A 14,565-nucleotide genomic window follows, 5' to 3' on the forward strand; every position below is an offset into this window, starting at 1 on the left:
CTTTTTTCAACCTGCTTCTCTTGGTTGTCCCTCCAGGAGTGTGAGGAAGGGTCTTAACCTTTGGAACTCTTGACCCCAAAGAGCGGTAGCTCCATTTTGTAAGGCAGGGAAGAGCCCCTTGTGACTTAGTGGTTCCCTTCTTTGTGGCCAGGCCTGTCCCCACCACCTTCCCTCCCCTGCCCCCAGCCCTAGCTCCCTGGAGGCCAGACCTGCTCCGCCTTCTTGCCTTCCTGTTTGTGAGTGGTTAAGTCCTGTGGCTTCTTTCTGGCTGTCTCCTCACAGGGCAGGTTATCTGAGCTGCCATCTCCACCTGCTGAGGGTCCCAGCTGGAGAGGAAACTAGGTTTTCTTCTCTGCCCTCTTATTTAGACAACAGATCTATCATTTTTCCACCCTCTGGACCTGCTGTCCTCACAGCCCACAAGACATTAAGGACCTCTTGACCTTCTTTCTCCTCCTTGCTCAGTCACCTTCCACCCTCTGCTTCCAAACCCATCTTCATCTAGACTCAGGTCTTGCAAGAGCCTTCTCTGATGGTCTCCCTGGGACTCTGAGGCGATCACCTCAGTATCTCTAAGTCCAGCCCTGGGGGCTTCCACTCAGATTGAGTGTGTATTTGTTCTAACTTTGCAAGACATAGATTCTTTGTAGGGGAATATATATATATATATTTTTTTTTCTTTCCCCCCATTCCACCCCCTTAAGGATCAAGCATACCTCAAGGAATGAGCTGGATGACTCTAACAGAATAACGAGGCTCTCTCACATCCACAAGCCAGTATCTCATACATGCTGACTTGTGTCTCCCTTCTCCTTTCCTCCTTACATGTCCACAGCCTCAGCTGACACACAAAGTACGATGCCCCTGAGGTCAGTGAGATGGAATAGAAGTAAAGAATGGAAAGCTTAGAGCCTTCCAGGGTCTTAGACTCAGGTCCCACTTACCTGTTTGTTTTTTTTTTACAGTTATTGAATTTTTTACTTACAATGATTTCTTCATTGCAAATACTTCTTTTTTGTTTGTTTTTTTTTATTAATGTTAATGAAAATTTACAGAGACTTAGGGTTTCCAGTCCTTCAATGTTGCAGGTCCCCCACCTTCTTTTTAATGCCAGCCACCCACACCCCTACTCCTTAACCTTGGCCATATTGCCCTCCCCATCACCTCCTGGTGGGAATCAGATCTATGGAATAAGAATGTCAGAACCAGCAAGGGCCTTGGCGGACATTATACAGCAGTAAAAGTAAGCTGAGGTTGTCTAAGGAGGGTCTGGCTGGAGAAGCAGTCACCACGAGGAGGTGGAGTCTGAAGTGTCACCTTGAACTCTCCTTCACAAAGAGAAGCACCAAGACTTCTCTCAGCCATCTTGAGCATTTTGAGTTTCATCCCTGAAACTCTGGCAACAGACAGCATCAAGGTGAGAGTGGGAATCAGATCTCTCTCACCAAGGGAGCTTGTATTCAGAACCTACCTCACTGCCCACCCAAATCCCAAGTGAAGCATCTTGTGACCCTTATGGCAAGAGGGGCTGTACCCAGTGTGTGCAGAAGGCATTCCTCTGGACATGTCTGTAGGCCTCACTGTGTGCGTCGCTGGCAACATTCCTGTGAACTCTTAGCCCATGTGGTTCTGAGCCTGTCTTTCTAGACAGGGGACAGGAATCTTTGGAATCTCTTAGCGCAGCCTTTCTGTCTATAGTTCGTGTGTGTGTGTGTGTGTGTGTGTGTGTGTGTGATCTTCACACTCACATGCATCGTTTCTTCCCTCAGGCACCTGCTGGTCAGTTACGTAGGCCCAGATTTAGGGACACAGCCTAGAGCAGGCCTTTCGGTCCAGCCCTCCTGTTCCTCTCCCACTCCTTCTCCCTGGAATGTTCTTATTGTTTCTGTATCTGCATCCCAGCCTCTGTCCCTTCTCCTGTCTGGATTTTGTCCCTGTGTTCATCTTTGGCTCTTTTCTATCTCTCCTGGCTTGAGGCCTAGCAGAAATGGAGACCTTCTCTGGACCTCAGGAGAGGTCAAGGATGCAGTGATCCTGATCTCCTGGTGCCTGGGTCCCCTCAATTCTACCCTTCTTTAACCTCAGCCTCAAGAGTGGAACTAGCAAAAGTCTCAGCCGGAAACCTCCCAACCCCAGAAACTCTGCAAAAGAAGACACTGAGCCTTAGTCTTCCTCCTAAAACACACATGCATCCATGGTGGACTTTGACCTTGGACCTTGAAGAGAAACTGAGGAAAAGCATCTCTAGTTGTTGATAGGGAGCAGGGACAGGAAGCACCCCACTCAAGACAACGAAGGTTTGGGTTGGAGAAGGTTGAAACAATGAGGAGACGCAGGTCTGACTTGCAACGGTTTGAAGCTAGATACTTTGCCTTCTGTCTGGGACTCTTCTTTGCTGGGGCAAAGGCCTCAGGAGGAGGGACTCTAAAGGGTGGGGGTCTAGGAACCCAGGTTACTGCACAATTTTGATATTCTTATCCTCTTATCTCTTTGGACAGCCACTTCCCCTCCACCCAGGGTCAGGAGCAGGGGTGGTCTCTTAAAGGAGCACTGCCCCATTTCTGATCAGCTGGCCCTGTAAGGCTTCCCTTCTTACCCGCTCGCTCTTCAGATTCTAGAGGTGGAAGTCCTGTTTCCACTTTCTCTGTCTCATTTTAGGGGCCTGGGATGGAAAGCAATTCTCCAGGTTAACAACCCCTTTTTCAGAATAGAAGAGTGTGAATTGACCTCTGTCCTCATAAGTCTCTGTGGATCTGTCCTGATTGGAAAAGGATTCATGATCTTCTGGGAAGGAGTCAGTCACTGGAGATTATCACTCCTTTAACCTCTTAACTTCCCACAAGCCCATTCCTCTCGATTATAGAAACTGGCCCAATGAGGGAGGTAGGTGGTGAACCCAGGGGAAAAGGACATCCCAGCCCTAATGCATCCTAGGCCCCCTGCACAAACTCACATTTGGTTCCCCCTCATTGATATGTATTGAATTGTTTTCCCCCAAAATATGTGTTGTACATCTTAACCTCTATGCCTCTGGTTATAATATCATTTGGGAATGGGTTGCCTATATGTAAATGTTGTGTGCCACCAAGTTGGAATTGGCAATAACTGACCCACCAGTGGGTTTTCGGAGGCGATAAATTCATTGGATGGGAGGAGACTACCCATCCTTCTCCCACAGAGAAGCTGGTGGATTAGAACCTTGTGCTTTTGGGATTGCTACACAGCTTCTTACAACTAGGCCATCAGAGTTCAGTCATATTATGTGAATGAGAATTAATCCTGCCTTATTAATATGTGAAAGAGGCAGGATTAATTTAGGGTGTGTCTTCAGTTAATCTCTTTTGAGATATAAAGATTAAAGAAGCAGAGACAGGAGGACAGAGATGACAAGCTGAAAAGACATTCTTTCAGAGCCAGCAGAGAGAAGCTTCCCCTAGGGCCAATAGCCTGAATTTGGATTTCTAGCCTCTATGAGAAAAGAAATTCATTTGTTAAAGCCATACATCTGTGATATTTCTGTTACAGCAGCAGTAGATAACTGTAACAAAATTTTATAATGCAAGAGGGAGGTACTGATGTAGCAGATGCCTAATATGTGGGAGAGATTTTGAATTTGAAAATGACTAAAGGCTGGAAGAGTTTTAAGGGTGCCCTACAGAGGCAAGGATGGTGAAAATTTGTCTCACATTCTTTGAGCATGTTGCCAGGAGCCAGTCCTTGGAAAACAGAGGATCAGGGAAAGAGAGAAAGACCCTGAAGGAGATGGGTTGATCCAGCGATTGTCACAATGCACTTGTGCATAGAGGTTGTGAGGATGGTGCAGAATTGGACAAGGTTCAGATCTATTGTTCATTTGGGGTCACTGTGAGTCATTGTTGACTCAGAGGCACCTAACAACAGTAACAATAGTAAAAGCCTAGATGCCTTGGTAGAATTACAGATATCAAAGACTATCTATCTGATGAGGGCTCATCAGGAAGTGAGGAAAAACTACAGAAAATGTTATCATTTTTGAAAAAGCAGATGGCGCCAGTAATAGAATGTTACTAGGAATGTGGATGTTAATATGTTTTTGGTAAGGATTTAAGAGAAAATGATGAACATGTGACTGGACAAGGGAGAAAGGGGGCAATCAACGCTTTTAATATAGTGGCAAAGAACTAAACTGAATTATGATCAAATGTTTGGAAGGTAGAACTTGTGATGAACTTGAATATCTAACTAACGAGACTTTTAAAAAAGATCCTTAAAGTGTCCCATAGTCTCTCGTAAAATATGAGAGATAAGAAATGGACTTTAAAACAAACTACACAAGATGTAAACAGAATTTCAAGATCTGGAAAATTCTGTTGTACAAACTAAAAATTTGTGTCCTAGGATGTTCACCAAGGAAATGGCGACACTATTTTTGTTAAAAAGTTTAAGAGTGTGACTGATAAATCCTACCAGCAATCATAGCAAAATCCCATCGGCTTAGATTGAAAGGACAGAGAAAGAAAGAAAGGAAAGAATATTGTGTGCCTCTTGGAATTCTACAGATAGGAAGTGGGCCAAAGGAGAGACATCTGTTGTCTTCCAAGAAAAGAAAAAAGATCATTCCTGGAATAGCTCAGAGATCAGCAGAAGTGTTTAAAGGAGTTTGGGAAGCAGGACCACCTCGGCTTCAAAGAGTAGAGTCACAGTGTCCTGGATCTCAAAGCCTCCCAGGTTTCAAACAGATATTGCAATGGGTTTTCCAAGGCTATAAATCTCACAGGAGGAAATTGCCCATCTCTCTCTCTCAGAGTGGCTGGTGGAGGCTCTTCCTTTGAGTCAGTAGGGTAACACCATATGAACTGCACCACCAGACTCCCAGAGAATAGAGGATTATTTTTAAGCCTTGAGAGTTAAGGTAGCTTGTTCCACTTTCCTTAGGTCTTATAAGGGTGCCTGTTATCCCTGTTCCCCTCTAATCTCTCCCATTTGTGGTGGAAATATATACCTTGTGGCCGTTCTGTTGCTGTACTTTGAAAGCAGGTGATTTATAGCCTAGATTTCACAGGTTCACAGATGGAGAGGAACTTTGCCCCAGGATGGAATATGTTACAGTCTCACTCATATTTGATTCAGATGATTGAGACGATGAGATTTTGAACTTGGATGTGGTGACTTAAGACTTTTTGGATGCTATGATGAGGTGTTTTTGAATGTGGCAATGGCATCCGTTGGGGTGTCAAGAGGTGAAAAAGCATGGGGGGAAAAAGGTGAGATGTTATAAATTAAACTGTGCCCCTTCAAAATATGCTATAAATCCTAATCTTTATGCCTCTGGTTACAATAGCATTTGGGAACAAGTTGTCTAAATGAGGCATGATTATGTTAATGATGCTAAATTAGTATAATGTGTTAGGAGTTAATCTCCTTGGAAATAGATAAAACCCTATGCCACTGAGTCTATTTCAACTCATAGAGACACTCTGTGGGGTTTCTGAGGCTGTAAATCCTAACATGAGAAGACTTCTAAACTTCTTCCTTTGGAGCACTGGGTGAATTCAAACAGCCGAACTTTTGGTTAGCAGTGCTGTACACTGTGCCACAAATAAGCAAACAAAAGGTACAGAGATGGTAGAAGAGAGATTCCAAGCACATGAAGGTTACCCAGGAACAGGGGCTCCGAGGAGACATAGACCTTTCCAGAGTTGAGAGAGTTTGATAGCCTTTCCTCACCTTGAATTTGGACTTTGAGCTTCCTAAACTGTGAGAAAATAAATTTCTGTTTGTTAAAACCATCCACTTGTGATATTTCTGTTATAGCAGCACTAAATAACTAAGACACCTTCCCACAGAGGCCCTGGGTGAGGCAGCTTCCTGTCTTCCCCATGGGGAAATCGGGGGCAGCAAGCAGGTGGGTGGGCCCCATGCCCACATCCGGTGACTGCCAGAACCTCCCCTCAGATTGGAACCTCTTTCTTTTCATTCTTCCAAGCCTTTGTCTCTCCTGCCCCCACCATACCCACCTTCCCTAGAACCCTAGTCCTCCCTAGTGCATGTGCTATGCTGTCCTTCTGATCCTGCAGACTGGTGTGAACAAACAAACCAACAAACCTGGTTCAAGCTTTATAGTGCTAAAGATTCCTCAGTCCAGGCCTGGTCTTCTGCAGGTTGAGGGGGTGGCTCAGGAAAGGGTGCCTGAGGCAAAGAGATGGGGATCTCTGGGTACAAATGGCAAAAGTATTATGGTCTGCTAGCCTGGATCCCATTTCTTGACTCTGGTGGCCTCTTTGGGAAACATATGAAGGAGCCGTGGCCTGGTCTGAACACCACTATTGCCCGGAAGGGGAAGGGAGTTCTGAGGCTGAGATCTGTGGGGGTGGGACTTAGAAAGAGGACCTCTTCTCTTGCTAGAACTCAGGACTTAATGTTTTGAGTACTTATTGACTATTCTGGCAAGGAGTCCTAGGTCACCCTTAGACTTCATACCTTCCCCTGGTGCTGGTGCCATGGAGGAAAGGCCGTTTGGTAGCCCGGAAGCCACCTGCCTAGGATGTGTGAGATGGTCCCTTTGGGCCTCCTCTCTTGATACCCAGGCCTGTCTCTGGTTTCCTGTCAGTCTGTCCTCCTCCCTTGGGAGGGGAGGGGCACGCTAATCGTCGCTGTGGTGTGGAGGCGGGCTTCAAGTCCGTTGGGTGCCCTGAGATCTGACCCACGTGGCCTCGGGGTTATAAGCCCTGCCCGCCTGGTGGGGGACCCCACTTGGGAGCCTGGAGCACTGAGCTTGCTCTCCTCAGCCTTTCGGCATCAGGTAAGGTCTGAACCTTCACTTCAGCCCCAATGGGGGGGTCCTCACCTCTGGACTTCCGAGCAGCAGATCTTCGGTCGTGGGTTCTGGGTGGAGATGCTTTGGGGACGATGTCAGGAGCTTGGGGACCAGGACTTACTAGTGGAGCTCTAGGTGAATAGATGGAATAGTGCTCTGATCGACCCTTCTTTATGGTGGGACCAAACCCTCAAATCAACCTGTTGCCGTGGATCTGAAGCCCTGGCTTGGTTCCTAAGGCTGTGAATCTCAGTGGGAGGAGACTGCCTCATCTTTCTCCCAAGGAGCGGCTGGTGGGCTTGATCTGCCAGCCTTTTGACTAACAGCCTAACACTTAACCAGACAGCTCCTCAAAAGCCTTGGCCATGACAATTTTCCTTCCGACAAGGAAAGCAAAACGACTCCTAGGCTCTAAATACAGGGGAGTCTGAGGTTCTGTGGGGAGAGGACCGGGGAGTAGGGTGGAGGGTGACGAAGGGTGGTCAGAGACTGGAATGTGAGGTTTGGTGTCAGAGGTGCCAAGCGTCTCCCTGTGCCCAACATGGCCACCAGCCTCTTTACCACACCCTTGAGTCCTGCCCAGGGAGTAGCTAGGCAGTGAGAGAGCTGGGGCTGTGCACTGATAGGGAGACTGGGGACTCGGTCTTGGGGAGGAGACTGGCTGCCTTGGCTGGACCTTGGAGGGTGGACAGTGTGACTGGGAAGGATCAGCCTGGGGGGAGGGGGGGTGTCTCAAAGATCTGGGGACTGTTTTAAGGCCACAGAGTAACAGTGCACCTGAATGTCGCCAAAAGAGGGGGGGATGGGTGGAGCCTTAGGGGGAAGGGAAGAGGGAACCAAAGAGGAAGTGGGGGGAGGGAGGTGGAGGAGGCCAGATCTGGCGCCATGCTGAGTCACCGCCCACAAGGCCTAGGGCGGACCCTCTGGGGCCACTGGGCAGGGTGGTAGGGTCCTCGGAAGCCACTGGGAGGCCTGGAGGACTTTCAAAACAGGACTCTGGAAGAGGAGCAGGTGGCTTGAAGAGTCCACGCAGACGGACAGACAGACAGTGCAGTCACCCATAAAGTAGAAAGCACTACTAACAGCACTGGAGGGTGTAGTGTTTCCTACTTTATGGATGAGTGTACTGTGGGCTTCGGAGACCACGCCACCACCCTCTACTGCCAGCTACCATTCTCGTCAATGTCCAGGACCTTGTGTACAGGTGAGCATGCCAGAAGTCCTTCCCACTGTCCCAGACCCCCAACGGCCTCGATTGCCCCCCGGTGCTGTTCTTGCTGGTTCCCAACAACTGGGGACACCCTAAACCAGCTCCTCTGCTACCCTAAGTCTTGGGGTTGGGAGTTGGGAAGGATTGGACCATGTGGACCCAAATGCAGCTGTGGAGAGGGCTTGAATGGGGTCCAGCTGCAAGTGGACAGATGCTGGGATGAGGAAGAGGCTGAAGAAGAGGGTAGATGGAGGGATGATGGTGGTGCCAGGACCTCCACACTAATAAAGAACGAACTCTTTCTTTCTCTTTTGTCTGAGTTTCTGTTGCTGGGCCTGGGGTCTGAAAAGGGGCAGGCAGCATGCACATGGTTGGAATGGGGGCACAGAATGGCTGAGAGGAAGAATCCCTCCCATCTCCTGCGGGAATGAGTTTGGCCCTGCTGAGTTTCAGAAAGGCTTCGGTTAAACTACTAACGGTGGTTCAAACCCGCACAGCTGCCAGTATGCTTCCATAAAGAATACAGTCAAGAAAGCCTGAAAGAGCAGTTCTATTTGTAATACACAAGGTTGCTATGAATTGGAATTGACCCCAAAGGGATATTTTTCTTCTTTTAAAGTTATTTTTTAATGAGACTAAAAAAGGCCTTTGGTCACAATTGAAGGAAGGAGGGGCCTGAGCCAGGGCTGGAGGGTGGAGAGACTATCTCATGGGCGCCAAAGGAAAGAAGGCCTGAAGAGGCGGCATAATGAGGGCCTTCCTTTTACTTCTGCTCTGTATTCACTGTCTGCCCCTCCAAAATGAAGGCTGTAAGTTTAATCCAAGAGAATCTAGGGGTCCTGGGTAGTATAAGAATTGGGTACAGATATACCGGAGCATAGACAAAGCATATCGTGCATAGTCAAGGTCACAGATACTAAGATACAAACATACCCCAGACTCAGAGGGCTCACACATAGGTGCTTAGCACACATATATACTGACATTTATGATATGTCTAGTGTGAAATATTGGAGAGATACGCTCACCCAGGGCACAAACATTCAACAATCCATGCATGTGCAAAGATAAAACAACAATATTTATACACACAGGAGAGTATCCAAATATCCACAGTGACATTCACAAGAATAAATACAGTGCAAATACGTATGTGCAGTAATGGAAAGGCCAGCGGTTAAAATTCATCAATCACTCTGCAAGGAAAAGAAGCGATGGGAAGTGCCCTTCCATGAAGATTTACAGCCTTTAAAACCAAGGGAGGGTCATTATGAACCAGAACCAACTTAGAGCCATGGATATAGTCACACACACACACACACACACACACACACACACACACACACCCCAACCCAAGGATACAGGACATATAATGATACTCTTAGAGCTGTGCAAATATATTTAATGGCATGTAATGACACAGGGTTTCTCAAAAATCTGCCTGCTACCTACAGTCATGTGCTATAGCACTGGTCTGTGCGTTGCTGTACAGAGCTAACTCGTGGTTGCTGTGATGCTGAAGACTGTGACAGTGATGTGCCAGTCGTGGTAATGGGTACCCATGGTGGACAGTGTTGGCTGGAGCTTCCCGACTAAATCAAGCCTGGAAGCAGGAGCGGCATCCACTTCCAAAATGGCTTGCCTCCGGAAACTCTATGTATGAACAGTGCTCAAGCCGTTTGTTCATAGGGTCGCTATGAGTCGTCTACGACTCGATGGCATCAAACAACAACAATGACACAGGCATGTAATAGCATTTATATACATCAAGACATAGTGTCCTACAGTTCATAAATTTACAAAATGAGTCTCACACATGATACACATAGACACCAGGACATAACACAATGACGCACACAGAAACATGCATATACATTCAATGAGACTCAGACACCTAATAGCATAGATAAGTGGTGTGCCATTGAGTTGAAACTGACCCATAGCTGACCTTCCAGCAGGTTTTCAGAGGCAGTAAATTGCACAGGAGATTGCCCATCCTTCTCCATAGAGCAGCTGGTGGATTTGAATTACATGCCTTTTGAATTACAATGCAGCTTCTTACCACTAAGCCACCAGAGCTCCAATACTTATCTTTCTCTCTCTTTATCTATCTATCTATATCTATCATCTATCATCTCTATCTATCTATCTTTATATCTAACTATATAAATACCTCTATCCAATCTATTATCTATCTACTATCTATCATCTCTATCTATCTATATAAATATCTCTAATCTATTATCTATCATCTATTATCTATTATCTATCTATCTATCTATCTATCTATCTATCTATCTATCTATCTATCTATCTATCTATCTATCTATCTATCTATCTACCATCTATCATCTATCTATCTTTATGTGCCATTGAGTTGGAGCTGACTCATACCTCAACCTCCAGTGGATTTTCAAAGGCAGTAAGTCACATGGGAGTTGACTGCCTATCTTTTTCCCACAGAGCAGCTAGTGGGTTTGAATCTTGTACCACTGGGTTGGTAATGCAACTGCTTACCACTAGGCCACCATAGCTGCTCTCTATAAGTGCCCGCGCATATATTTGTTGTTGTTATGAGCTGTTAAGTCAGAACCAACTCGTAGCTGACTCTCCAGTAGATTTTGGAGGAGACTGCCCATCCTTTTCAATCAGAGCAGCTAGTGAATTTGAACCTCTTGTCTTTGCCTTGGCAGTGTAACTCCTTAACCACTAGGCCACAAGAGTGTGCGAGCGCCAGAGATGTAGCTATCCATTCTATGATGCATATAGACGTGCACATATGATGGTAGGTACATAGACTTTGACATACTTCCTGTGGTAGCACGCACTTTGATCTACACACTGCTTTAGGGAAGTGAAGGTGTAACTTCCTCGCCACGCATTGCCCCCAGTTCCATCAGCCCCTGCCCGGGTGGAGCCCGCAGCCCGTGGCCCTGTGGTTCAGTGCCATTCCCCAGGGAGGCCACACGAGGGCCCCCTACCTTGGCTGTGTCTGGCTTGTGTGCTGATGAACAGAGTCCTACTTCTCAGAGGAGTGGACTTACCTCCCTAAAGTCTCTTCAAACGCCTCTGTCTATGGGGACTCTGTCTAGACACCACATCCACAGGCTGATTCCAGGGTGGGCAAGTTCTCAGGTCTATTTTTCAAAAAGTCATTTTCCCCCAGCGAGAAGGCTGAAAGCTAGACAGAAGGTGAACTTTCCGACAGTTGGGGGCAAAGTCAGCTCAGCAGGCTCTGCGATCTCCCCTGCTGGTTAGGAACCAGTCATCCAGGGAGACCCTGGAGCAATTCTCTCCGTCTATTTCTCTCTTTTCTTCCTGTTGTCAATCTCTTGATTCCTATCTAGCTCTTTTTTTTCTTCTTATCTCAAATCCCATCTTTTCTATTCTTGTCCTTCTCCATAGCGAGATGTCTGTCTGTCATACCATCCTTTTTCTCTCCTCATTTCAGGCTGAGACCCCGCAATGTGGAGCAGACTATGGAAAGTCTGCATCCCTCTTCTCGCCGCACCCTGGAAGATGTGAGGGTGCGTGGGTATGTGGGTGAAAGGCCACATTGTAGGGGGCGCTGGGCCAGGATCCCGCGAGGAATCTACTCTTCCCTCTGCCACGACCCTGCCAGCCGGTCCAGCCCACCAGTCCATCGCCATCACCATGGAAACTAGCAGCCGACTTCCTATTGGTGGGAGGGAGGGGAGGAGGAGGGGGAAGGGAAGGCTGGCTCTCCCCCGCTCGCCCCCTATTCTGAGGCTCAGCCCTTCTCTGAGCCCAGCATCTCGGGGCTCCAGGGCTGTAGGGGACCCTCGCAGTCCCCAGAGCTGTGTTCATCGGATTAGAGATATGAGGCAAGCAGCCCATCGACCCAGGCCTCCTTAGGACAGCCTGCTTGCCAAGCCAGCAAGCAAGACCCGAGAGAGGAGCAGAGATAAAGAACCACAGTGGACCACTGGGGACCACCCCTAGGAGCTTCTTCGGACCCTCATCAGGCTGAGGGGCTGTGATGGATGACCAGACTCACAGACGCTGATGGACACACAATGACACCGATGCACAGCACTGACATGTACAGATACAACCAGTGACAGCATCTCACACTGTCACAGCCCTGCAATACAGACACCCACCCACACAGAAACAACTGACAACTCTGGGCACAGATAGTGACACACAGCACCCTCCACAAACACACACACACACACGGGGGGTGGGGGGAGGGCACCTATCCTCCAAATACAGAGAGGACTGACCCACGCAGACAAACCAGGAGATACACTCACCCAGCGCCACTGTCAGTGGCCTCTGCACATCCTCCTCGTCCCCAAGGGGATACCTTTCCTTCTCCACACACCCATACACACAGCCACGGAGCAAAGAGAGCTTGCCTGCTCCGAGAGCCAGCTCCTGCAGCTTTGACTTCTTCCATAGCCTCCCGCCGTGGGTGGTGAAGAGCTCAACCAACCTCAGATGGAGCTTCGGTGAAGCCGAAATCTCAGAGGGGACAAGGTCTGCCCTGGCATGACCCTCGCCAGCCCTCTGGTTTGGCTGGGTGATGTCCCCTGGCTCAGGTCCTGGGGTCCCTTGGAAGCACCATGGAGCAACTGACATCCTTACCACGGCTTGGGGACCCTGGAGCCATGGAGCCATGGACACTGCCTGCCTGGCGGAGCTGGACTCCAGGTCAGGGGGGCGAGCCTGGAAGCAGAGGCCCCAGCCTTGCAAATCCTCCAGCAGCTCTGAAGGTTGAAGAATCGAGGCCTGAGGAGAATTCAGAGCCTGAGGGAGCCCGGAGCTCTGGACCCATGGAGGGCACTGACTCTGACGGGGCATTGGCCAGGCTGCCCAGCACTGCACAGCAAGCACAGAGCCCTGGACCCGACAGACTGAAGCTGCAGGAGGAGGTGGAGGCGTTCCCTAAGGTAAGAGCTTTGGGAAACAGGGTCTGTGAAGTGGGGGCCTCTAGCCCAGGCACATAGCAGGGCAGAATGCACACCCCTCCCCCTCTCCTTTGCTCTTGGCCTCTTGTCTGTAGGTCTGTTTCTATGACTGTGTCCCCCCCTTTCACTGGGCACTAGTCTCAGTGGCTCCATTTTCCACCATCTGTCTGTCATTCTGATTCTCCCTTGCCTCTCTGTCTATATCTTGTCTTGGCCCTGCCTCCTTCCTCTGTGTGTCTCTCTCTGATGATCTGTCTGTATCGCCTCTGTAAGTGTCTGTCTGTCTGTGATTGCTGGCTAAGGACACTGGAGATGTGGAGAGCTGTACAATGCAGTTTGAGTCCAGAGGAAATGGACAAGATTAGAGCAAGAGAGGGCCAGGTTTGGGGTGGGTGTGAGCTGTCTGATGTAGAAGATGGAGGTACCAGGACTTTGGGGGAGGAAAGGGGACACAGGGGTCATGAAGAGCCTGGAGAGGTGGCAATAGGAGCTCGAGCTGGCATTTCCAGGAAGAGGAGAAGCTGGGCAGTGAGGGGAAGGGGAAAGCAGGGAAGACTCCAGGGTGGGGACAGGGCAGAGCTTCTCTGGGGCCTCCTGGTGCTCCTCTCTGAAGCCCTGGGGTGTGGGGGAGAACCTGCCAGCTCTGTGGACAGAGAGTGCTGCCATAGGGTGGGGGCTCTGACTAAGAGGGGCTGCTGAAGTGGGGTGCCCTCCTTTTCATGCCAGGCCCAGCTGAATGCAGGTTTTGGGGCCCGGCCCAATCTGGAGCTGCTGAGGGCTCTGGGGGAGCTGCAGCAGCGCTGTGCCATCCTGAAGGAGGAAAATCAGATGCTGGTGAGGCTTGGAGAGTGGGCCTTGTATCCCTGGTGGAGCCTAGGGAGGGCAGACTCAGACTCCTTGGCCCTCAGCCTCAGTGCTCTCCTACCCCCTGAATATCCTCCTAAGTGGAGGTCACACAGACATAATCCCACAACCTGAAGGGGTGAATCCTTCCTTGTCTTGAGTGTCCATGGACACAGTCTGTGCCTGTGAGCTAACCCAGGGGCTGGGCAGTTAGGATGAGGTCTGGAGGATGCTCCCCACATGTACCCTAATCCTACCTGACCCCTTATTAGAGAAAGAGCAGCTTCCCTGAGACCGAGGAGAAGGTGCGGAGGCTGAAACGGAAGAACGCAGAGCTGGCAGTCATTGCCAAGCGGCTGGAGGAGAGGGCCCGGAAGCTGCAGGAGACTAACCTGAGGGTGGTGAGGATGCAGGCTGCTTGGCTGGGACTGGGTGACAGGGAGGAGGGGAGCCAGCACTGACTCTGAGGGGTTGTGGTTCAGGAGTCATAGACTTTCAGCACACAGGAAAGCAGGAGCCCAGGGACTAAGGTGTGAGGGGGGCAAATGCTGGCCATTTCAGAAGCAGAGCGTTTCTGGAACTACAGGAAGGAGAGAAGAGCTGGGGAGGGAATCACCCAGACAGGCAGGGAGCAGAATCCTGGATCACCACGTGCTGGTGCTGGCTGCAGCCTCTGCTGAGCTCATCTCAGGGTGAGGAGTGGTGGAGGAAGGGATAAGGACCCATCCCAGTGACAGCCTGGAATTAGCAGCCAGCTTTGGGCCTAAATTAGGATGTGGAGT

The 14,565-nt window shown here is 49.3% G+C and overlaps 1 protein-coding gene across 2 annotated transcripts in view; it reads left to right on the forward strand.

Annotated features, from left to right (window-relative positions):
- Nucleotides 1–12,595: 12,595 nt before the first annotated feature.
- Nucleotides 12,596–14,565, forward strand: part of BZRAP1 (benzodiazepine receptor (peripheral) associated protein 1) — a 28,098-nt gene continuing 26,128 nt past the window's right edge. For both annotated transcript variants that reach the window (XM_006889244.1, XM_006889245.1), the window contains exons 1-3: nt 12,596–12,922; nt 13,667–13,774; nt 14,056–14,184. In XM_006889244.1, coding sequence (XP_006889306.1) covers nt 12,596–12,922; nt 13,667–13,774; nt 14,056–14,184 — 564 coding nt within the window. The remainder of the gene's footprint in view (nt 12,923–13,666; nt 13,775–14,055; nt 14,185–14,565) is intronic.

The sequence above is a fragment of the Elephantulus edwardii genome, unplaced genomic scaffold (genome assembly GCF_000299155.1).
Source record: "Elephantulus edwardii isolate Elephantulus edwardi_28Jun2011 unplaced genomic scaffold, EleEdw1.0 scaffold00077, whole genome shotgun sequence".
Lineage (NCBI taxonomy): Eukaryota > Metazoa > Chordata > Mammalia > Macroscelidea > Macroscelididae > Elephantulus > Elephantulus edwardii.